This window comes from Podarcis filfolensis, assembly GCF_964270895.1.
Source record: "Podarcis filfolensis genome assembly, chromosome: 4".
Lineage (NCBI taxonomy): Eukaryota > Metazoa > Chordata > Lepidosauria > Squamata > Lacertidae > Podarcis > Podarcis filfolensis.
The window spans coordinates 77,931,144-77,956,766 of NC_139607.1; the positions used below are offsets into that span (position 1 = coordinate 77,931,144).

At 42.5% G+C, this 25,623-nt stretch overlaps 2 protein-coding genes and 1 long non-coding RNA gene across 3 annotated transcripts in view; 2 read left to right on the top strand and 1 right to left on the bottom strand.

The window, feature by feature from the left end:
• USPL1 (ubiquitin specific peptidase like 1) overlaps positions 1 to 25,623 on the bottom strand; it is a 362,686-nt gene that overhangs the window by 31,023 nt on the left and 306,040 nt on the right. The window lies entirely within an intron of this gene.
• On the top strand, positions 2,965 to 12,880 carry HMGB1 (high mobility group box 1). Its single transcript, XM_083609318.1, has 5 exons — positions 2,965 to 3,167; positions 8,678 to 8,839; positions 9,015 to 9,160; positions 9,378 to 9,552; positions 10,945 to 12,880. Exons 2-5 carry the CDS (start codon positions 8,690 to 8,692, stop codon positions 11,125 to 11,127), a joined length of 654 nt encoding a protein of 217 aa, XP_083465444.1. The 5' UTR covers positions 2,965 to 3,167; positions 8,678 to 8,689; the 3' UTR covers positions 11,128 to 12,880.
• LOC310760643 lies at positions 16,313 to 24,660 on the top strand. The gene is made up of 2 exons (XR_014547095.1): positions 16,313 to 16,515; positions 24,105 to 24,660. It is a non-coding gene; the product is annotated as an uncharacterized lncRNA (long non-coding RNA).

Here is a 25,623-nt window from a genome sequence, read left to right on the forward strand (position 1 = left end):
ATCAACACTTCTTACTATTTATTTGCTGAAGGGTATTTTATTGGTGTGAACTACTGCTTGCTTGTATTCCCTTCTCTGTTTTAAATGTTCTGGATATAGTGGAAATGAGGATATAAATCTTACTAAATTAAAACCTCTAAATAAAATGCTAGCTGTAACACTGTTCCACACTGTTCCTGCATCTATGTGGACATGCCAGTTTGCAGGCTATAGTTTAGTTTAAATGGTGCAGATTGTATAATCCAATTTGGTTTACAAAGTAACATTCTCTCAGAGTAAAAGCAGTACCAGCACTCTGTTCTGCTACTGACTCATTTCCCAGCACCTGGATTTCCATAAAGTCTAGCATCGACTACAGACTTAAAATGTATAGGAGGTATTTCCTTATCTAGAATTCCATTTAATGAGAGAGCAGAAGCTTAGAATGAGAGCACTCTCCACAACAAACGGAAATAGTATGTGATCTTAGACATTTTGAAAAAGATTTCTGATAAATTATAGAGATTCCTCAGTCTTGCCATAAAATAGAGCCAGAGAGCTAAGAGCACATGTTGGGGCTTTCCGAGCATGAGCTAGTGTTATACTACTAGACTGAGTCCTGATGCTTTCTGAGTTGAACCATTTTGACTGCCTTTTCTGTACATGGAAGTAAACCACATTTAATTTGAGGCTACTGCAGCAGGTCTCTGAAAAACCATTCTGGAAGGCCCAGCATATCCAGCTCTGACTTATTATTGAAAAGAGCTCACCTCACAACGCAACAGGTACATGTAAGTTACGAAAGTGTTGTAGCAAACCTAAGCATTACATAAGAACATAGGAAGAGCCTCATGGATCAGACCAATGGCCCATCTAGTCCGGCTTCCTATTCTCACAGTGGCCAACCAGATGCCTGTGAGAAACCGGCAAGCAGGATTTGAGCACAGGACCACAGATACTAAGAAGCACAAAGCTTTACTTTCAGTGAAGATGGTGATGCTGCACCTGGTGGATTTCTGCCTGTCCTGTTTTTAAAGGTATGGAACCGCTGTTCATAAAAGAGCAACCTCAGATTCAGCTTTGGCATTCAAAAGCATGTTTATCGCATGGAAAACTTTATGTTACAGGGTAGTTTAATAAATATAATAATAAATAATAGTGACTAATAATGTAAACTCTACTTGCTTTAATTGCAATGTTTTTATAACCTGCCCTGGGACCCTTGGTAAAGGATAAGCTAGAAGTATAAATTAAATTAAATTTAAAAATAAGTGTTATCTCTGTCACTAACTTAGGTGAAGGACAAGTTCTCAATATTGGATTTGCTAAACCCATTCCATACAGGGATTGTAATGTTTTATATTGCCCCAATTGCATAGAAAGTCCCTAATATCACTACTAGTTCCTAAGAGTGTGGGGTGCTAGCATAAAAATTCTGCATACAGTTAGGATGTTATACATAGTGATTAGCTTTGAAATGTTATGTTTTATTTTTCACACAGGAGCCAGGGTGAACCAATGTAGTATAGTTAAAAGTAAAATGTTAAACTGTTGACTAGTATTTAGAGCTTTGGATGATTGGAAGTACAGTGGTACCTCAGGTTAAGTACTTAATTCGTTCCGGAGGTCCGTACTTAACCTGAAACTGTTCTTAACCTGAAGCACCACTTTAGCTAATGGGGCCTCCTGCTGCTGCTGTTCCGCCGGAGCACGATTTCTGTTCTCATCCTGAAGCAAAGTTCTTAACCTGAAGCACTCTTTCTGGGTTAGCGGAGTCTGTAACCTGAAGCGTATGTAACCTGAAGCGTATGTAACCTGAGGTACCACTGTAACGTACTGAGTATAGCTCCATAGACAGTAACTTTAGGTGGGCTGTCCTTCAAGGTGTATTGAAACCCTATCATAACATAGTGGAGAATGGCAAAACCAAAATATGGCTTGTATTTTATTATAGCAAAATGTAACAACATGATTTTAATGCCTGCTATTTTACTTCTTACTGAAGAATTGGATAGAATGCTGCCTACTCACGTTCTTTTGTGTCTGTGAAAGGCACAGACTTGTGTATGTCTTTTTTGAAAGATAGTGGAAAGACTAGCAAGTGAATGTGGAATAAGCTGTAGCTGCAGCTCTGCTGTTGGGCAGTAGTGTTAATCTTGATTAAAAATACTGGCTTACAATATATTACCATGGAAATTCTGTAGTTTAACTATGAACATTATCACAAATTGCTGATTTGTGATATCGGACAAGCAGGATCCGATTATGAATGTCCTATAAAATTTAGACAATGTTTCCTGTGTGTTCACATCATACATAGAGTTCACTTCATTGTAAAAGCTTGCTGTGGGGTATTCTTGTAAAATGAATGTGTAAAAAGAATGAAGAAAATGTATTTAGAAGAATAATGTGTATTAAATTTCTATAAGTCTCTTTCTGATGAGTGCATTAATCTCCTTGGACCTCAGTTTATTCATATAGAAAATGGGACTATTTCTTATAGGTCTGTTGTGCTGCATTTTTTACCTGCTGGGATATACTATGGAATGCATATATAGTTGGCACGTGTGTGTTTCAGATCTACGGGCCAATTAATTACAGTGAATATAAGGGAAGTACCTTTAAGAAGTCCTTGCTTTTTTCCTGCCTTAAACAGCAGGGACTAGGTAGGTGTATGGTGAAGTTTTAGGACCCCTTATACAGGCTGTGGGGGTGCTTATTTGGGGATGGGGATGACCGTGTACCTAAGGGAACGAAGCTCCTTTTGCCTCTGCTGAGTCTTATGCTATTGCCTATGAGCTGCTCTCTTCATACACCGCAGTACAGCACTAGTTTCAGCTTCAGAGCTGTACATCCCGCCTCAGCCTTCTCCCTCTCAGCCAGTTTTATATTTGCGCGCCCTTTCAATCCCCGGTGACGTGTACCCCGCCGCGTCCAACCGGCAGCCTCCTCTGGTCAGGACAATGGAAGGCGTTCCTCCAACCAGCGCAGCTCCTGCCTCGGCGGCAGCCAATAGAAAGAGCCCTGTGTTGAGAGTAATGTTACCAGCGCTGAGAGAGTGAGGAGGCTGCGTATCGATCCAGCTCTCAGCCATTGCAGTGAATTGGACTACATACGAGATCCAGGCAGCCTCGGTGGCCGGCGCGCGTGTGTTTGTGGCGTGTGTGAACCGAGATCCTTGTCACGGGGTGAGTATCCTGCCGGGGGGTGGGGGGGCCGCCGGCTGGCTGGGGGGGAGGCCGAAACTCCCGAGCCTCTGTGGGGGTTGGGGGGCGGACGGCGTAGTCTTTTGGGGGTGCGAGGGGGGCAGGATTAGCCCTCACGAGACACACAAAGGGGGGATTTAGGCAGGGAAACCACACTTCCCTCAGCACCGGGGAGGAGGGGGGGCAGGAAAACACCGAGCTGCTCTTTAAAAGGCGGGGGGGGGGTCGGGAAAAAAGCCCCAGATCCACACCAAAGTGGGGAGTTTTGAGAAGTGGTTGAAGGGGACCCACAAATGCCGGGAAAGCGCCTTTCCTCTCCTGCCCGGATAATCGCGGCCGGGCTCGTCTCTTTAAACCCGTGGAAATGGGGCGGGGGTCTCGGCTGAGGCGGGGGGCGGCGGCGGCGGCGGAGGGAAGCGGTCTTGAGTGCTAATAAGCTGCTTACATAGCACGGGCGATAGAGCCATTGCAGCAGAGCCGTCTCTCTATGTAATGTGTGAGAGAGCCGTGTGGGGAGACGGACTTCGCATCGCGGGGCTGGGCTCGAGTGTGTTTGTGTGAAGGGGTGGGGGGGGGGAACGGGGGTGTCGTGTCCTCCTTTCTCTGCCTGGCTCTCTCCCCGACCCCCTTCCCCTCATTGTGGGGAGCCCCGCGAATCCCCGGGAGTGTCTCTGGGCGTTGTTGGCCTCGGGGCGATAAATCACCTCGGGAGCTGCGCTTGCTGTAACATGGCTGACGAGAGCCGTGTGTAAGTGGAGGCAGAGGGAGAGGAGGAGGAGGGGGGGAGGAAACAAGGCAGGCAGGGGGAGGCGCGCGCGCACGGGCGGGCGGGGGCGCAGTTCAGGGGAACTTTTTCCAAGGCGCCTTTTATCCCTGGGCGACGGAGAGGGGAGAGCTCCGCAGGCGACCGTTTAAAATCCCGAGTCCGGGTTCAATATATATAAATATATATTAAGGGGGGAGGTTTTGGAAAGGGGGGGCCCTTCTGGCAGCTCTCAGTGGAAACGAGACGCTCCCCCCCCCCCGCCGCCGCCGCCTCATTGCCTGTAATGGCTGAGTGTGTGCGCCAGAGTACAGAGCGCACCAGGCACACGCACACACACACACACACAAAGGGAAGGAAGGAGCCATATTCTCTATGAGCAGCGGCCATTCCGAGAAGCGGCTTCGCTTCCTGCTCGGCTGCCGCGGGAGCCCATGCAAAAGGAGCGCTTGCCGCTTGCCATTGCCGCCGCGCGGGCGAGAGGCGACCCCGGGCCCCGCGCGCCCGGCGAGAGCGCGGCCTCCCCGCCTCGGCTGAGCGCCCGCCACGCGCATTTCGAGGGGACTTTCTCTCATCAGCAAGGCGTGCGCACAAAATGGAAGGAGATCTGCCGCCGCCGCTGCCGGTGGTGACCTTCTTAGGCAGCAGCCTGCGCCATTTATGAGCCCTCCCTACTTCCCTCCCTCTCTCACTCGCTTTCCCGGCTGGTTCGTGTAGATTAAGGCGCACCGAGAAGAATCCCAAAGCTCTACAGCTGCAGCTATATTTATTGTCGGGCGCCGTCCTTGGAGCCTGAGCACATCGAAGCTCGTGGCAGCGTAGTTTCTAAGAGGGGAATGCAATTTAACGCGACGAGCTCGAAAAAGCTGCGCCTTGATCATTTTTATATCTGTTGGGTGGGCTTTAGGGTTTTTTCGGGGGGGGGGGTTACCCCTCACGAAAAACTTTTCTTTCCCCTTCCACAAATTATCCCCTTCATAATTAATACATGGCTATGTGAAAGGGGTAAATTAAAATATTTATAAAATTCAATTTTTAGGGTTGAAGTGATTTTTTTTTCCACATTACCCTGTAATGTAGGAAGGGTTCAGCAGTGGAAGGAGCATTTTAAATAACACTTGTGAATAAGATTTTCAGAGGTACATTTTATATCACGCTTTAAATCTATTAAGTCTCTCAAGTTCCTTTTTCAGTTGTTTTAATTATTAAGTTAAGCCCTAGCAGCCTCGTGTCTTAATTCTGAGAGTGCATTTTCAGACCCAGGCTCCATTGTAGACACCAGCAGCTCCTGGCTTTTAAGTGTTGTTTACTTGACAGAAACTTTAGACCGGACATGTTTAGTCAGAGAACACAAATCTTTTTCTGTCCGCATGCCAGACTGATAGGAAATTATGCCTTTCTGTGGCAATGCCAGTTAGAGCTGTGCACATTTCCCTAGTCAAGTTGTGCAAGCTGGAGTAGAGAGGTACTTTCTTCAACATGAAGAACTTCAAGAAAAGTGTGGTCTGTACTAGGAATCGTTACTTCTCAGAAAGAAAGTGTCAGCACAAATATGAAAACTGTAGGGCTTAATCTGAAAAAGTAAGAATGTGGGAAGAGCCCTTTTGGATCAGATCAAAGGCCTAACTTATACAGCATACTTTTCCACAGTAGCCAGCCCACAAGCGGGACATCAAGGCAGTAGCCCTCTCCTGCAACTGGTATTCATAGGCATTCTGCGTCTCATTCTGGAGCCAGCAAGTAGGTTTGATCCCCATATGGGACAGCTGCATATTCCTGTGTTGCAGAGGGTTGGACTAGGTGGTCCTCAGTGCCCCTTCCAACTCTACAATTATATGATTCTATTACTGTGAGAGAAATAGCTGTTATAATTTGTAGCCCTTGATAGTCTTCCCTTCATGAATTTGTCTAATTCCATTTGTCAAGAATTTGTCACAATTGGTGGCCATCAGCACATCTTGTGGACACAGATTCCGTAATTGAGCAATATGCTTTGTGAAGAAGTACTTACTTTTTCCCAAATCTCCCACCATTTGACTATTGAATGACACCAGTTTGTAGTACAGGTGGGAACCATTTTGCATGCCCCGCCCCCATTCTGCCCTCTTCTGGGTCCAAAAGGACCCATTCATCAGTTGTGTGTCAATTGGATATGCACAAAATGGTCATGTCTCCCTTTAGTTGCTTTTTTTCCAAAATAAAAAGCCCTAAAGGTTGTAACCTTTCCCCATGGAGATCAGAACCATACACAGCATTCCAATTGTGGTTTTACCATAGATTTGCATAATGACGTTGCAATAGTAGCAGTTTTATTTTCAGTCCTTTTCCTAATGATTATAACATGCACCAATGTACATCATTTTACATATGCTTACACTGAACCACATTTGCTATCTCATTGCCCATTCCTCAATTTTGGAGAGTTTTTTTGAGATCTTCACAGTTCCTTTTTGGTTTTCCACTCTCAATAATTTTGTGCTGGTAGCGGTGATGGCCAAGTTTGCTAAGTCCAGATTTTTGAACAATTTTTGAACAAATTTAAAAGTATCTGGTTCCCGTACAGATTCTTGAGGGATCTCTCTCTCTCTTTTCTTTTCTTTTCTTTTCTTTTCTTTTCTTTTCTTTTCTTTTCTTTTCTTTTCTTTTCTTTTCTTTTCTTTCCATCTCTCTATTGTGAGAAATGTCCAGTTTTTTGCTTCCTGGTTTTTTAGCCAATTATTGATCCATAAAGGGACCTCCTTTCTTATGCCAAGGCTAGGTTTACTCAGGAAACTTTAATGAGGCAGTTTGTTAAAAGCTTTTTGGCAGCCCAAGTATACAGTGTCCACCAAATCTGTCCACAGTTCTAAAAGTCACTGGGCCATGTCTGGTTTTCATAGCATCTTCTGCAAATCTCATGCCCTTTTGCAATATGTGCTTTTGAAGGCACAAGCCCACATCAGATGATGAAGCAGCTATTGTGCATGAAAGCGCATCCTATAATAAAGCAGACTCTTTAATTTTTTTGTACTCTTTATATTGGTATTTGTAGCTAAATACCCCAGTCTAGCAAGCATAACCTTAGTGTGTAGTAGTGCTTAATGTGCATAGATCTCCTTTTATGTACTGGGTCCCATGTACACAGTGTTAGAAACTGGGATAGGAATGCTAGGAGCCATGTGGCTCCTAGGCCCTATGGTGTGGGTGCCAAAACAAAATGTCTAGGCACCTTTCAAAAAAATTGCTGCCCCGCTATGAGACCAGGCAGCCCCACAGAAAAAGAAAAAGCTGTCAGGCAAATCAAGGGATTTGCAGAATAGCGCAGGAGCAAAAAAAAAATGTGCACAGGATTAAAAAGAAAAAATGGTGTGTCTTTTGCTGCTGGGCAAATCAGGTCTTTGGCACGGGTAGTGCAGTAGCAAAAGACACGCTTCTTTTGCTGCTGGTGTGCCAGGCAGACCAACTGACTGCAGCCAGGCAAGTGGAAATGCTAGGTGCTAAGGGTGGCTCCTGAACATCTCCATCCAGTCGCAAAAGGCAGGTTACCGGTCACTAATTTTGAACACTGCATGTACATGAAAGGATTTTTCAGAGTTTGGAACTCCAGATCTAGTACAGTGGTACCTCTGGTTACATACGCTTCAGGTTACATACGCTTCAGGTTACAGACTCCGCTAACCCAGAAATAGTACCTCCGGTTAAGAACTTTGCTTCAGGATGAGAACAGAAATCGGGCTCCGGCGGCGCAGGGGCAGCAGGAGGCCCCATTAGCTAAAGTGGTGCTTCAGGTTAAGAACAGTTTCAGGTTAAGAACGGTCCTCCAGAACGAATTGAGTACTTACCCTTTGGTGCCACTGTACCTGATGTGCAAGTGGAGTGATCTCTTCTGTCTTAGGTTAGCCTTACAGTGCTAGGGAAGACTAGTTATTAAGTCTCTTATCAATGCCAAACAGGTTGTTATTCTTGTCAAAGCAGACTGTGCCTACCATTAAGTTTAGGTAGCCGTGCATATGCCACTGCTGAATACAAGAATTTTTTTATTGAGGTTATAGACTAAACAAATTGTGCTTTGAAAAATAGCTTAAAAGGGTGATTCAAATTGAGAGGATTCACAATATTTAGTGCTTTTCTCTCAGAACAGTAATTGAAAACATTTTTGCCTATAATTTGGTATCAGTTTTCTGCAGTTCTAGCAGAACTTCATAGAATTAATAGTTGCTTGTATGGAAGACAGTTGCAGTTGGGTAAAGGTAAATTTCGTGTTCAGGGGATGTACTAGTATACCTTTTCTTATATCAGGAGTTCCATCAGGAGTTTGACTGATATTGAGATGGAAGACTGCATAATAATTAAAAATCATCTTATAGCAACATGTTCTGCATTTTATACAGATTTGTAACCAGTCGCCTGGTTTGCAAATCCCTTTAAACTTCAAAGTGAACAAACAGCCAAAGTAACCACGAGTGGTAAGCCAAAAATAAACCTTGCAAATCAGTGCTTGTGGTTCATTTCTCCCTAGCAAATCATGAATGGTAAGTCAAGAGCAAGCAATGGTTTAAAGTGACATGCTATCTGGGACACTGATGTGCAACTATTTGGTTGCATAGATAGTTGTCCAAGAATGTAGCTTTAAAGTATTAAGGGAAATGGCTCAGACTGGTAGTTTAAGCAGTTTTTAATCATCTTCTTTTTCTTAGTCTACTGTATGGAAGCCCCAATAGTTCTCAAATGTTTCTACTTTGTCTTTCAGAAATCATCCAAAATGGGCAAAGGTGATCCTAAAAAGCCAAGAGGCAAAATGTCCTCATATGCCTACTTTGTGCAAACTTGCCGAGAAGAGCACAAGAAGAAACACCCAGATGCTTCAGTGAACTTTTCAGAGTTCTCAAAAAAATGTTCAGAACGGTGGAAGGTAAGTTGTTATTGTTTTTTGTTTTAATAGTAATACTTTAAATACCCAAATAAATGCAATTTGCATGTAGCTATTTCTTAGGAATAGAAAACATACTCACTAATAAAGTTTACAAATTTAGAATGGAATTGGGTATAATCTTGAGCTGAGGATGCATACTGAATTATTTTTATAGACTATGTCTGCTAAAGAGAAAGGAAAGTTTGAAGATATGGCACGAGCTGACAAAGTTCGTTATGAAAGAGAAATGGAAAGTTACATACCACCTAAAGGAGAGACAAAAAAGAAATTCAAGGACCCAAATGCACCAAAGAGGCCTCCGTGAGTAGCTTTTATGGCTAACATGCATTGCGCTGATAGACATCCAAAAGAGTGATAGATGAATGGTGGGGAGGCAGAAATTTCACTTTTTTTATAAATATGGATAGGTCTGTTCTGTTATATCGCTTTGCAATACATAGTAAAGGTTCTCACCTTGCTGTACATAGTTCAGTAGTTCTAACCTTTATGTTTCAAATGTTTATAATTTGATTTTCAGCTCAGCATTTTTCTTGTTCTGCTCTGAGTATCGTCCAAAAATCAAAGGAGAACACCCTGGCCTCTCTATTGGGGATGTTGCAAAGAAACTCGGAGAGATGTGGAATAATACTTCTGCAAATGATAAGCAACCTTTTGAAAAGAAGGCATCCAAACTGAAGGAGAAGTATGAAAAGGTAAACTCCAGATAGCCTCTTTTGCCATTCAAATATTTGTTGTTGTCATTAAATATATTGGGTGATGTACAGTGTTGGTCATAGTAGACCTGTTGAAATTTGAGTGAACTCGAATATGGTTAAAATTGGATGTCACTCATAGGAAATTAATGTTAAAAGGAATGGAGCCATACGCATGCTTGCATTTTCTCTGGAATGTTAAATGGTACCAGCAATCTCTATTGAAACTAAGAACATTGGGTATTATAAACAAAAACATCCATCTGTGGAATATATTTCCAAGTAACTGTTCTTTGGAGCTAAAATACTAAAAAGATCTGATGAAAGTGTTGCTTAATTTAAAAAGAAAAGAAACTTGTAGGCTATGTGAACTAAATGTAATCACTAATAACGTGCTTTTATTTGGAGCATGTGTATTAATTGCTATAATTTGAAGGGGGGAAAAGTGTATCACTCCTAATAGTGACTAATATTGTAGCCAGTACATTGCTTTATTTATTTTTAATGGTTGAGGAATATTAACAGACAAGTGGTTTGTTTGTTTTTTTGACAAATTCAGCATAGCTTGTGAACAAAATAAGATGGTCAGACTCTCAGGTCACTTTCATGTACTTACTTTGCCTTGGAAGAGGGATGACCATGTACAAGAAAGATACCCAGCTTGCAAAACCCAATGTGAAGGGGACATGCCTGCAAGATTATGCAGGTGCTAATCTAATAAAATATTTAGAAATAATGACCAAGGAAAGATCAGGCCGCTGCTTCTGAATTTGAAAAGAGTACCCACTGACTGCACAGCCTTTACACTTGATCGTTTGCATTTTGTGCTCTGGTGTTCTTTGTAACAGAGCATAGTATAATAATATATTAAGCCACTCATAATTGAGAAGATTAATTAAGCCATGGTGTAGATACTCTGTCAGTGTGGTACTGAGGAAGATCTAGCTAATGGCACAACTCTATGAGCCATGGATGTACAGCAGCAAGATGGGTAAAAAAACCTTGATCATTTTGGACAGGTAGGGAAATGAGAACAAAAATTTGTTTGAAATCCTATACTTAATTTTTTTAATGTAAGCTTGACATTGAGTTTATTGAGGCTTGCTGTATTAAGTGTTATATGCAAGTCAAAAAGAGAAACTTATTGCATGCCTAGGTGGCACTGTCTACTCATTAATTGAAGTGCATGAAATTTATCAATAAAGTATTAGAATTCTTGACTGAGTGTGCTGCTGTACTGAACTGCAGTAGTACAAATCTTAGACAGTCATCTGAATAGGCTCTATGTTATGAATTACAATTCTGTCAAATATAGATTCCTGTGCATTTTCATTTAAGTGGTATTCCCTTCCCTCCGTGTCAAGTAGCTAAACTTTCTCTGCTTCTCCTAAGGATGTTGCTGCATACAGAGCTAAGGGGAAGCCTGAGGTAGCCAAAAAGCTAGCTCCACCTAAGCCTGAGAAAAGCAAGAAAAAGAAGGAAGAGGAAGACGATGATGACGACGAGGATGATGATGAAGAGGATGAAGATGAGGACGAGGAGGAGGATGAGGAAGAAGAGGATGATGATGAATAACCCTCTTTTAGATCAGTTCTTGTCTATAAAAGCATTTAACCCCCCCTGTACACAACTCACTCCTTTTAAAGAGAAAAAAAAATTAAACATAAAGCTGTGTAAGATTTGTTTTTAAAATGTACAGTGTCTCTCTCTTTTTCTTCTTTTTTCTTTCTTTCTCTCTCTCTTTTTTTGTATAGTTAACACACTACCGGACGTGTCTTTGGGTAGCCCTGTCCTTCAGTGGTATCTCAGTGGCCGCTAACCTTGCCTAGTACAGTGAGGGGGTTGTAAATTGGCATGAAAGTTTAAAGCAGGTTCCTTGTTGGTGCACAGCACAAATTAGTTATACTTGCAGATGTAGTTGGTTACTCATTTTCATCAGTTGTCTGCATCAAAAAAATAATAGTTGATCTGTTAACTTAAATACCACTCTGTAATTGCAAAAAAGAAAAAAAAATGTAGCTGTTGACATTCTGATTGCTTCTAAGTAAATACATTTTTTTTTTAATTAGTATTGTTGTCCTTTTAATAGATGCCCTTGTAAAGTCTTTCTTTCTGGAAAGCATATTCTCTCTGTTATGCCCTTTGGGGATCACATAAAAATGGCATTTTTGTTTCTTCATTCCTATAAGCTGATACAAGAGCTTTGATCTACGCCCTAGATAATCATGATAGGGTAGGAAATATATACAGGCATATGCAAAGCGTTGTGTGTTTTTTCCCCTTCATATAAGAGGCCACTTTTTTTTCCTTTTTTTTTTTTTTTGAGAACCCTGTTCTTAGCCAATCTGTATTTGCTCAGCTTTTGCTTACATACAATATTCTACTGATTTGTGTAAATTTACCAGTTTCTGAGGGCTGAGGAATATAGAATTCAGTTCAGTAGCATGGAATAATTCCAGGGGAAAATAACTTCAAATTTGTGTCCTTGGAGGACCACTGAGAGTATATTTTCATTTTGAGCTGTGAGGGATTTACATATGTGACTCCATTGGCCATAATGAGAGTTGTATTTGCAAATACCTGAATACAGAGGTGAGTGTACCCTACCTAAGCAGGTAATGTCAAATGCTAAAATTACTGTAATCCTTTTAGGATACCATGTCAAGTAATAGTTGTGGGCTTTATACAATGACCTCTCCTGGTAGTAAATGTCCCACAGGGAAATATTTTACTTTGCTAATGTTTTCTATAAGTGGTACCATTGTTCAATCTATGAATTCATGCTTTCATAACCATAGTAGTCCTAGACTATCCCATTTTCAACATTTTATATTGTCTCAAAAGTCAGATGAGATGTATCTTTTTCTGTTAGTCTTTTTATAATGCATTCTTGATATTTGCCCATTTTGTAAGTTAAAATTAGCTGTATAGGGAAATTACTTTTTCCCCATATAGGTGTGAGATGTAACATGGTATTCCAATGACCTCTGATTTGATAAAATATAGGTTGCTTTGAAAACCAAAGTTAAAAGTTTGTGCACATTCAGTAAAAGTGCTGGCAATTATTAACTCTCTTCACATTTACCTGCAGACTAATTTGGGAACTGATTGGCAATTCTGTAGTTAAAAATTATGGTTCTCATGTGCCAGTGTTTAAAGATAGCATTCTTGTAACTTTACACACTTTTTTGATGGAGTATTGTTTTGTTATACGATTTTGACTTTTACGATTCTTCAATTTTGCATTTGTTTATGTATAACCTCAGGAGAATACTGAACATCTGATTTCCTGGTTGATACTAATAAAACAATAATTACAGAGGTTTTATATATTTAGTTAAATGAGTTTATTTTAAATATTATTTCTCTTTACAGTTAAATGCTTCAAATATGTTGTTAAATAATGGCAATTCAGTAAATTGCACTTCAAGGTAATTGGTTATGGGCTGAAATACAAAGCTAACTTAGGATCCATGCCAAATTCTAGGCAATGTCTAGGCAAATGTATACCTGGAGTTGTCTACAACAAAGCTATGCTTTCACCTGTAGAACCAATCCTCCCCTTTCCCCTCTGCGTGACCTCCAAACCTGATCCAGAACAGTTTTGGGAGTGTGCAGGGAGAAAAGAGACAGTTCCAGGTTCTTGTGCCACTGGGACAACTTGGTTGGATACGGCCCATAATTTGCAAAGCAGGGTAAATGAGTGGTACAGTAAATCATCTAGGCTGTCTGTAAATGTAATGTTACTTTTCATAAAGTTAGGAAAGCTGCTAATAGACACATTGCAAATCCTTGAAATGAAAGGAGAGAATAGCTGATGTCTGCACAGGTCCATGCAATAAAGTTTTAGTCCTCAACAGGATAGGGAGCAAGAACTGCATCCTGGTAAGACATATACAGTACTTTTTGGGCGAGGATGAGTGCTGATGTCCTCTGTTTTTGACGATGGACTTCCACCTTCTGGAATTTATTGAGTTGCTTAGCTCCAAATAACTTTGAAATGCTTCAGACCAGATACTGCTCTTGGAAATGTTTGCATATCTTTGTCAGTTTGCTTCAGGACTCGCAGTGTGCATGACAGGGCTGTCCCAACTTCCAAGAGACTGTGATCTACTCCCACTATAAAAAAAAATTGGCAGTGATCTACCTATTGGATTGACCAGAGTTGTTGAGCTGTTTTGGGGGGTGGGCATCTGGATCCCACGATCAACCAGGGACACCCTGCAATCGACTGGTAGATTGCGATCTACCTGTTGGACAGGCCTGGTGTATGTTAAAGCAAACCTTTATAACTGGTTTTCAGACTTGCTTGCCAAAGTATTTTGAGGCCAAGTTTTGAAAAAAAATGAGATTTGGGGCATTTAAAAATGGGGATTACAAAGGCAACCTAGCAAAAACAGCTGTTTTTCTTAAGAAGCATCAAAATGTAGTGTACGAGTATTTTTTTATGACACGCTCTCATTTATAATGGATTGATTTGTTTAATGTTTCAGAACTGTAAGGTCTGCTATCTGAAACCTTAGTCCCAGACACCTGAGTAGCAAAAATCTTTGCTTGATTGAGGGGTAGGTGCTAGGCCCTCCATGCCACACACCTAATGTAATGTGTGAGACAGGCACTCCATGCAGATACCTATTCAAGCAGTAGCCTGATTTAGGTAATTTTTAACAAAGTGGAAAGGGGGGGGGCGGTTTGAGAAGATCGATCATTGGAAAGATCCCTCTCATGCCAAATTTTGGCCTCTCACAGGGTGCCCATTTTAAAAGACTGTTGCTGTGTCCAGCGAGAATTGGGAGGACCGCAAGATTTATGAAATGCCTCAGACTTCGTAGTTCCCAAGCTTCTAATCCATCTCCCAAATTTAATTTTTGCTTCTTGCCTACAGAACAGGGGACATGCATGTACATGGCAGTAACAGGGAACCTCTAGCCTGTGGGACTTAAAAGATGATTTTTCAGGCTCTTTAGGGCAAACCACACCAACCTTTCCATGGTCTGATGACATTCGAGTGCTGGAAACTTCCAAGTATTGAATAAAAGGTTAAAAAAAATCCTGAGCAAATGCCAAGCGAAGGAAGAATTGGGAGTTCGACTTCAAACCTTCCTTTTAAATGAAGTGACTGGGCATCGTGTTGACATCAGTTGAATGACGGGTGACCTACATGAAGTAAGCCCCATTGACTAGAAGGTGAGGCTCCCAGTAAATGCAACACCAGGCAAGGCGAAGAACAAGGGTAAGTTTTAGTGAGGCTTGGAGATCCAGGGTATTCTGGTGAAGTCTGCAACCCCATTATCATGAGTGGGGAAACAGGCCTGATCCTGGGGCCCTGACAGCAACAAAGCCTCTGTGTGGTCAGTGGTTTAATTTCAGAAATGTCTAATTTAGCATTAAAGTCAACACTTGTTTCACGATCCATCTACGGCAGCCTTCCTCAACCTGGTGGCCTTCAGAGGTTATGGGACTACAACTCCCATCATCCCTGGCCATAATTCATGAAGAATAAGGCTATCTCGACACTATGGCTATGCTCCCTTCTCCACGGTCAGAAGCAGTATGCCTCTTGAGGCCAGTTTCTGGGAATCGCAAGTGAGGGGAGTGTTTCTCGCACCGAAATTCTGCTTGTAGGCTTAGATGAGCCTTTGGCTTGATCCAGCAGGGCTTCTTTTGAGAGGGGCTATATTTCAGGTTTGTGCTATCCCCCTGCCACGCCCCACGATGCTTGGGCCTAGCAGACCCTCTCAGGATCCCCATTTTCCAGGGACCGTCCCAAATTTACAGAAGCCGCCCTGGTTTCTGATTTGATCCCGGGATGTCCTACTTTTCCTTAGGATGTTCCTATTTTCACCTGAGAAATGTTGGAGGGTATCGAGTTGTGTTACCCCTGAGCCAAGGAGGTAAGTAACTATACAACCTTTAGAAGACATCTGAAGGCAGCCCTGTATAGGGAAGTTTTTTTAAAAAAAAATGTTTAGTGTTTTATTATTATTATTATTATTATTATTATTATTATTATTATTATTGAATACGATGTCCCTATTTCATCAGATAGATGTTGAACAGTATGGGGTAAGTTTGTGCAGGATTTCTGCCTTAACTCTGTGCTGAATCTGCAAGCATTTGTCAGGGTCTTCCAGGCCTATTCTAAGGTAGAGTTTTTCTGTGTGAGAAATGAAAATCTGGCCAGGTTTTCAAGGAAAGAGCTGTGAGCTAGATACTGTCAGGATTCCTGGGAGGAGCCACTGTTTTACATTTTCTCTTAATTTCAGCTGAACTGTACAATCTTTTGCTGATATTAGGTATTTGTAGAATGTGTTTTTCATTCAAGGTCCGACTTTGATCAGATCGTGATATTCACTAGCTCAGTTTCACAAGTAAGCAGAAGTTCTTCCCATTATAATTTATTTACAACAGCTGAAACCCACAGCTAAACAGCTGCAATCGTCTCTTCACTGAGGTTCTAGAGGATGAATGTGTTTTCAAAATGGAAGCCTTTGAGTGGCTATTATGTGGCTGACCACCAAGCCACACACACACGAAAAGGAGCGTTCCATGCTGGAAAATGATGTTACGGAGGATGCGGAGATAAATTGCAGGAAACTGTCCAGGAAAAGGGCAGAAGGAAATAGTGGCAAAGCATAGTGACCTTGTACCACCTGAATGGATTTGAAAGTATATTCTCCCACTCGTGTTTGAACTTCCTGTCACTTCTTTTACAAAAGCAAAGCAACATAAAATGATAACGATTTGCGTGCACAGTGAACAAAATCAGAGGGTAAACGGTGCACAAATATGCAACAGAAAATCCCCACACTACTTCATCCTTGAAAAAGTTTTGTTATTTCCTTCGGCAGGAGCAGGGAAGATTGAAGGATGGGAGGCGCATGCTGAATTTGGATGCTACGTGATTAGGATGAATGTGAAATGCACCCCTGCTTACCTGCAAAATATCAACCAGGACCACTGGTAAGAGCCATGTATCTCATTGCTTCAAATATTACCTAATTAGGCATTTTGAAAGCATGAGTGGTTCACTTGCAAGATTACTGGGGATCAGTGGGAAGATGAACCCCTCTCTTCGGAAGGGTTCTGGGTGTTTTATGTTTACGTATATTCAATATGTGCACGGCCGTGTATACGTGCATCGTGCCTAACCAAGAAATGTCAGAAAGACGTCACTGAGAGGGCAGAACAGGGTGTTTGCAGGTTTTTTCAGTAGGTTTCAACTACAGTCGTACCTTGGAAGTCGAATGGAATCCGTTCCGGAAGTCCATTCGACTTCCAAACCGTTTGGAAACCAAAATGCGCCTTCTGATTGGCTGAAGGAAGCTCCTGCAGCCAATCAGATGCCCCGTCAGACATTCATGTTCCAAATAACATTCACAAACCGGAACACTCACTTCCGGGTTTGCGAAATTCGGGAGACAAAACGTCCAAGTATCAAGGCATTTGGGATCTAAGGTACAAATGTATACACAATTTCACTGGCACACTGGGTGCCTTGAAACATAACCTCCACGTAGATGGGGGGGGGGGGCTGCCTGTATTCTCCCAATAAGCCAGGGCTGGGAAAACTGTGGTCCTCTAGATGTTGTTTGATTCCAACTCTCATCAGCGCTACCCAGCACGGCCGGTGGGTCAGGGATGATGGGAGTTGTGATAGTGTTGCAAAGTTGTTAAGTTCTTGATATATTGCTGCTCCCGCGTCAGGTGTCACAATCATTAAACTGTCTGGCAATAACTTTCATACTCCGTTGATACCATTACATTTTCTGTGGTAAACAGAGAGTAAATCAACTAACCTCCAGCCACCAGATAGTCACAGTGGGTTAAGGGTAAAAACAAAGAAATCTACTTTAAGTTTGTGCTTTACTCCAGTTTTCTCTAAAGCAAGCTCTTGGGAGACAGTGGAGGAACGTGCCTTTAGGAATGTTACAGCACCTGCTGTGGCTGTAGAGACCAATAGGGGGGAGACATGTTTTGTTGCAGCTAGGACAGAGGAAGGCTGATGCATGTTCACTGTGGTGTTTCTTCTCTCTGTGCTCCTCCCAGCGGCCATTACTCCTCTGGTCACTGCTATAGATGCACGACCTGACTGACAGTCTCCAGGCACTGCAGTCAGCCACAAGGGATTCCCACACAGCAGGGTAGATGCTGCCAGCCTTCATGTTACGCATGCAGACATCTTTGTAACTCAGAGTTGGTCTGCCAATGGGCCTGGTACCTGAAGCCAGCTCCCTGTAGAGCACATCCTTGGGGATCCTGCTATCTCTTCCATTCTTTCGGACATGAACAATCCAGCGCAGTCTTCGCTAAGACAGGATTGTGAACATGTTGGGAATGTGAGCTTGGGAGAGCACATCGTTGTTTGAGCGTCTGTGCTGCCATGCCACTTATTTCAGCAGAAATCAAATCTGGAATGAAAGGATATTCACTCACACACCATAAAAAACAATAATTTTGGCACAGCTGGGCTTCTACATCTGCTCAGTCATCATAAATATTCCCTTTAATTTTAATCTAACAGCGAGAGACAAGCAGTGTGAAGAAGTAGGTATTCTTTTTCATGTTCTTACTCTGAATCACATACCATCCAACATTTCTCCGTTGAAAATAGGGACGTCCTACCTGTTGTTGTTGCCTACTATTATATCTCACCCACTCTGGGCGGCTTCCAACATATATAAAAACATAACAAAACATTAAATATTTAAAAAAAAACTTCCCTGTACATTAGTATCTTGGTTCTCAAACACCTTGGTACTCAAACAACTTGGAACCCAAACACTGCAGACCCGGAAGTACCAGTAAGTGTTCCAGTTTGCCAACTTTTTTTGGAAGCTGAATGTGCTCCATTTTGACTGTTACACTTCCGATTTGAGTGCCACGCTTCCGTTTTGAGTGTTATGCTGAGGTCTGTCTGTTTTTGCTATTTGTTTTGCGTTTTTGTTTATGTGGCTCTTTCTTCGTTTTTGTGACTGTGTGGAACCCAGTTCAGTTACTGATTGACTGGTTGTGTGACTGAAGTACATTGTTTATTGCTTTCATTTTATGGAGCAACGGTCTCGTTAGATAGTAAAATTCATGTTAAATTGCTGTTTTAGGGGTTGTTTTTAAAAGTCTGTAACAGGTTAATCCATTTTACATTACTTTCTATGGGAAAGCATGCCTTGGTTTTGGAACACTTTGGTTTTGGAACAGACTTCCGGAACGGATTAAGTTTGAGAACCAAGGTACCACTGTACAGGGCTGAATTCAGATGTCTTCTAAAGGTTGTATAGTTACTTATCTCCATGACTTGGGGAGGTCACATAACTCCATACCTTCCAACATTTCTCTGATGAAAATAGGGAAGTCTTACCAAACCCACCAACATTTCTCCAACAAAAATAGGGGTGTCATAAGGAAAAGCAGGACATTCCAGGATCAAATCAGAAACTGGGACAGCTTCTGTAAATGCAGGACTGTCCCTGGAAAATAGGGACACTTGGAGGGTCTGGAATCTTAGAGTTTGAAGGCACCTCCCAGGGTCATCTAGTCCAACCCCCTGCAATGCAGGAATCTCAACTAAAGCATCCATGACAGGTGGCCATCCAACCTCTGCTTAAAAACCCCCAAGGAAAGAGAGTCCACCACTTCCCGAGGGAGTCCGTTCCACTGTATAACAGCTCTTCCTGTTCTTCCGAATGTTCACTTGGAATCTCTTCCTTGTAACTTGAAGCCATTGGTTCAAGTCCTACCTACCAGAGCAGGAGAAAACAAGCTTTCTCTTTCTTCCTGAAGGAAAACTGCATGCTAAGGTCTGCCTTAAGAACATAAGAAAAGAGGAAAGCAAATTGATAGACACATAAAGGGAAGCTCCACAGTTTCAGCTCCAGCAGGTTTTTTAGTTTGGGTGCAAGAATGGGCAAAATGCCCTCAGTGGGACCTGTCTCTGTCTGGACTTAAATCCTCCTTGCTGCTGTCGTCTCTGTGCATTTGGCTTCTTCCACCATCCACACCCAGCACACAAACACTCAGAGATGGCAAGGTGAACAGAGGTGTTTGCTTCCTGCTACCACTGCTCAGTTGCTTAGACTGCAGCGGTTCTCAACCTGTGGGTCCCCAGATGTTGTTGGACTACAACTCCCATCATCCCTGAGCTAGCTCAGGGATGATGGGAGTTGTAGTCCAACAACATCTGGGGACCCACAGGTTGAGAACCGCTGGCTTAGAGTGAGCTGGCAGAAGCAGCAAGGAGGCGGAGAAGCAGTGTCGGGGGGCCCGGGGCCCTTTGCTGAGGTGTGGGCCTTTGCAGATGCCCAAAAATACTGACCACCAATGGCTGCACCAGGTGTAGGGGAGCAGAGCAGCAGAAGGCAGAGATACATCTGGTAGAGCAAGGGAACAAGAATGTTGCAGAAGCAGAGTGACAGGCAAATGCAAGTCAAAGCAGAGTCAGTTTATGGCACCAGCAATGTTTCTCATTTGCTGTGTGCAGTCCTTGCCTTCCCTGAAAGTTTCAAAAGTTACGCGAGTCAGCTAGCAAGTAATTACTTATCTGTCAAAAAGGGCACCGGGGGCAATGGACAAAGAAGCTGCGATTGCTTCATGCGCTACTCATTTTAACGCACACCTAATACGTCAAGCGCAAATCTGAAACTATTTGCATAGCCATAATGCATGCAAACCAATGCAGCAGATTAAAACAGCAAAGTAGAACATGAGCAGCCAATGTAAAAAGATGATAAAATCACAAACTGCTCCAAATGAAAGAATGCCTGTGTTAGCAGTCTTTTGAAAGCCTAGAAAAACAGAAATGCTTTTGCCTGGCAGCTAAAGGAGAGTAATGAGGTCTCCAAGCGGGACTCCTTGGGGAAAGCATTTCAAAGGCGAGGAGCCACCACAAAAATGGCTCTGTCTCCACGCTTCACCCACCACACTTCAGATGGCAGTGTACCCAGAGAATGGCCTCAGAGGACCATTTCATTGAATGGGTGGAGTGATATGGGAGAATGTAGTCCAACAAATATCTGGTTCCTAAGCCATGTAGGAAGAGGGCCGGTTAGCTCAGTTGGTTAGAGGGTGGTGCTAATAACGCCAAGGTCGTGGGTTCGATCCCCGTATGGGCCATTGTTCTTGCTTACTTAACTTTCTTGCCCCTTCATGGATCACTGCCTTGCCGTGGCGAAGGGGCTTGAATAACTCAGAGAAGCTATGATCTATCCCGTGCAGGGCACCCTCCCTGTTAAATATTAGGTCGTCTTCGTTGTCTTTTTGGGACCTACTGAGCATCTTCTTCATCCAACAAGCCTTCAGTTTGCATCTGCATTGGAATTGTTTTTGGATGTTTTTTATTGTATTATGATTTGTGTGTTTGGGCTCCTTCATGAAGGAGGAGGGATGTAAATTTAATAAATAATAATTGACTGTGGTTTGCTGTTGAATATACACACAATGGCAAATCTGAGGGTTTGCTGCGTCATATATGAAATGGCAGACAGGTGAACCCTCTGAATGTAGGCATTCACGCCACATTCTTCTTTGGGTGTATTTATGTAAAAAAAATCTACATAAAAATTAGGGTAAGCGTTGTGGACCTGTATGCTGAAGTATGCAGTTTGCAGTGATTGTCAACATAACTGAAGGAATAAAAATAGTTTGATTTGTCCAATTTCTCTTCCGCCACATTTATGCTCCTAAGCTTAGTGTGATATTATTAAACTGTTTGTTTCTGTGTGCTCTGTAAAAGGAAATTGTTAATAATTTTTGGGTATGCTTCAGTTGCTCATTCTAATTACTTGTGAGAGAAAACATCTGCAGACTTAACCACACTGCTAGGAAGACTGAAAATCAGATTGTGTTTATTCTTTCCACAATACATTAAGTTGAATGAAATAAGGTAGCAAATCCAAACTGTGAAGCTCGAAAGCAGACACATTTCTCATCCACACTGCTATGAATTAGGTCTAGTTAAAATAACTTCAAGTTGATTTATCAGTTAATCAGCTGAACAACTGGGATCTGCAGCAAAATGTTGCAGTGTATTTGCAGTGGTCTTATTCAGACAGCCTCCAAGATACATCATTTTTCTCTCACACACCTTTTCTTTCTCTCTTTCCCAACTGTGATGCAATATTTCTTGGCTTCTGAGCATGTTCAGTCCTTACTGGGCTGCTGCTGGGTTGTTGTTGTTTTTAAGAAGGGTTTCCCTCCTAAAAACAGCATCCCTGAATAATCTGAGGTCCCAAGGGAACTTGCAGCTTTCCAAAAGCATTGGCTGTGGCTATTGCTTGCCTACAGTTGCTTCTTCTGAATTGCTTAAAAAAAGGAGAGGAAATGCGTTTTTTGGAGGGCACAGATCTACATCAAAAATTGCACGTGCTAATGTATGTGCATAATTAAAAATCATTGTTGTTGTTTAGTCGTTTAGTCGTGTCCGACTCTTCGTGACCCCATGGACCAGAGAACGCCAGGCACTTCTGTCTTCCACTGCCTCCCGCAGTTTGGTCAAACTCATGCTGGTAGCTCCGAGAACACCACCCAACCATCTCGTCCTCTGTCGTCCCCTTCTCCTTGTGCCCTCCATCTTTCCCAACATCAGGGTCTTTTCCAGGGAGTCTTCTCTTCTCATGAGGTGGCCAAAGTATTGGAGCCTCAGCTTCACGATCTGTCCTTCCAGTGAGCACTCAGGGCTGATTTCCTTAAGAATGGATAGGTTTGATCTTCTTGCAGTCCATGGGACTCTCAAGAGTCTCCTCCAGCACCATAATTCAAAAGCATCAATTCTTTGGCGATCAGCCTTCTTTATGGTCCAGCTTTCACTTCCATACATCACTGCTGGGAAATAAAAATCATTACTATAATTTAAATAGAAATATATCTTAGCATAGTGGCTGGGACCAAATAAATAACTTGTGTGCCTGCCTAGATGATGGGCAACTCACACACCCCAACATTTCTCCGGTGAAAATAGGGATGCCCCATTCAATAATAATAACAATAATAATAAATAAAAAATTTATTTATACCCTGCCCATCTGACTGGGTTGCCCCAGCCACTCTGGGCAGCTCCCAACATATATAAAAACACAATAAAACATTAAAAAGATTCCCTATACAGGACTGCCTTCAGACGTCTTCTAAAGGTCGTTTAGTTCCTTACCTCCTTGTCTCAGGGGTCACATCAGTCTATACCAGGCTTCCTCAAACTCGCCCCTCCAGATGTTTTTGGCCTACAACTCCCATGATCCCTAGCTAGCAGGACCAGTAGTCAGGGATGATGGGAACTGTAGTCTCAAAACATCTAGAGGGCCGAGTTTGAGGAAGCCTGATCTATACCCACCAACATTTCTCAGGTGAAAATAGAGACGTCCTAAAGAAAAGTGGGACATTCCAGGATCAAATCAGAAACCGGGATGGTTTCCGTAAATCCGGGACTGTCCCTGGAAAATAGGGACACATGGAGGGTCTGGCAGCTTCGAGGCCCCTCCTGAAATCCCTTCTTGTGGTTTGTTCTCTTTAAACCGGCTGCCCTCTGTAAAATAGAACTCATGACCCTCCTATGTTTGTCACATTTCTGGAATCGACAGAAATGCTAACTGAACCTACAGCTTGTTGTTAGTTTGCTTTTCAGGACTTAAGCCTTATGCTGAATCCCAGGACTGGGTTTTTCCGTTTATAACTCAAGCCATAAGCAAGATTCTTGCGGCAGCAGAACTGAAAAACAAAGAGTTCCTGCAGCAGCTCAGCTATCTGCAGACAAGGGTATTGCAAAATGTGTCGTTTGAGGCGGATGCTTCTGATGCAGCCATATGATGAAGGAGCCTCTCAGACCAAAAATAAAAAAGCGTTTGCTTGCAGGATAGGCCTCGGCCCAGTTTCTCTCGCAGTTTGGGCGCCCCAGGGTTGGTTTGCAGATGTTGCAAAGTGCAACTTAGTGCCACCCAGTGTTGGCAACTCGAAAAGGAAAAGGTTATGTTGGGTCACAACCGAGCGTTGCTGAGTGAAACACAGGAAAAAATATAATCCTGCCTCTCACTCAGTGTGTCAGAGGTGAGCTTGCTTGTTTGGAGCAGCGCAGCTCTAGCGGAGCATAGAAGCACACTTGCCAGAAGACGTTGCTGTTTTGAGTCACTCTGTTTTGTTTTTTGCTCCTGCGGTTTTTAAAAGGCCTTTTCCAAATAATTTAATATGTTTTGAACAAAGCGAGTTCCTTTTGTAATATGTCAGGCTGTTGTGAAACGAGGCCTCCTGCTCCAGCCGTCCAGGACTCTGAAGTTGTTACGAGATTGCTGTGAGGCAGATGTTTAAAGCCGTAGCTCAGAAATGTTTGCAAAAGGGTTAAGAAGCCTCACTTGTAGGCCAAATGATTTTTCTCACTGTCCAAGGTGAACAAACGGTTCCACCCACCTCTTAAATTAAACTTGTGCCTTGAATTTTGCCCATAGGCATTAAGGTTTTGCTTGTCATTTCAGACAAGAAGCACCTTTACAATGTGAAATGCTTGAATTTTTTAAAAAAGGAATATTTAAAATTCTATAATTAATCTTTTATTTAATATTTTCTTTTTTCAGGGTTTGTTTGTTTTTTACTCATTCATGGAAATGCTCCTTTACACATGAAGGAAATACATGCCTGATTTTACTTGCGAATAGGAACATAAGAAGGTACAGCTTTTCCTGTATCCTATATCTGCCATATGCAGCACTGTTTCCATTCAGCTGCAGTTCATCTTCTGCCAAAAGTTATATGACTTACTGTCCACTGGGGCTTAGGCAATTGACATCACTTATTACATAAATTATGTATGTTCCATTGTCATTACATTATTCCACCACATTCATTTCAATGCAGAGGAAACACAAGGCACATGAGGGAGACCGTAATCAATTACGGATTGTTTGCGGATTGAAAGGAACAATAGCGAATACCTATCAAATTCACTGGATGGATTTCCGTTCCATACATGGGGCAAATAAGAGAACACCACCAATTTCCATTTCTGTTTTGTTTTAGTCCGAATTCTCCAACATCCCTACTTGTAAGTCAAGCATGGATATGTCCAGCTCTTCCTGGATACTTGGCATGTACCCATTTGTGATGAATGAATAAACCCAGCAGTAAACATTTTTTCAGTGTTAGGATTTTTAGTTACAAGAATGATTTGTAGAATGCATTCCTGTGAACATCCTGATTATGGCAATAATTTACACCCTGCCTTCTGACAGAAGCTGTACTCAAGGCAGATTGCTTTTTAAAAACAAAAACAAACAGTAAGTTATTAAAATAGCAGTGGCTTGAAACATTATAAAGGAGACTGCATTTAACTAAAAGTTGGCTAGAAAAAGAGAGAGTGATGGAACCGGGGGGAGGGGGATGCCATGCTACACAGCTGAAAAGTTCCTCTTGCGTGCCAAACCACTTCACCTCAGATGCCGGAGCTACAGTTCCCAGCACCCCTAACAAACTACATATATTCCCACTATTTTGAGGGGAATAAACCACACCATATATTTAAAGCACATGGCTTCCCCCAGATAATAAGGGGAAATGTAGATTACCTCACAGAGCTACAAAATCACCAGCAACTCATAACAAATTACAGTTCCCATAATTCTTTAGGGGAAGCCATGTGCATTAAATGTGTGTTTTCAAACACGCTTTGTCAATCACTGTGTTTTCTTAGGAATACTGCTATGCCTGGGTTTAGCAAATCCTGCTGGCCTTGTGGCAGAGTCTGGGTACACACGGCATCTTTATTCAGTGCCTCTGTTTCTTTACCGAAAGGAACGTTTTTGGAAATGGGGCAAGTGTAGACAAATTAGCATGCTAGCTGTGTAGGGAACAGAGTGGAAACTGGTGTTGTATGCACCATTACTGAGCAGCCAGGGCTGTGCAGATGCGGCTCTTGAAGAAACATAGAATTGTAAAGTTGGAAGTGACCTGCAATGCAGAAATATGCAGCAGTCCCATATGGGGATCAAACCTGCAACCTTGGCGTTATCGGTGCCATGCTTTAGCCAACTGAGCTATCCACTTGGATAGGGGAGAAAGAAAGAGGGGAAGCTAGAACCCCACCAATCCACCATCTGG

What these genes read in the sequence shown, in the direction of transcription:
- HMGB1 (XM_083609318.1), top strand. Translation starts at nt 8,690, where the DNA reads ATGGGCAAAGGTGATCCTAAAAAGCCAAGAGGCAAAATGTCCTCATAT. An exon ending in AATGCACCAAAGAGGCCTCC is followed by an intron (nt 9,161 to 9,377) that starts GTGAGTAGCTTT and finishes TTTGATTTTCAG; the next exon opens with CTCAGCATTTTTCTTGTTCT. An exon ending in TGAAGGAGAAGTATGAAAAG is followed by an intron (nt 9,553 to 10,944) that starts GTAAACTCCAGA and finishes GCTTCTCCTAAG; the next exon opens with GATGTTGCTGCATACAGAGC.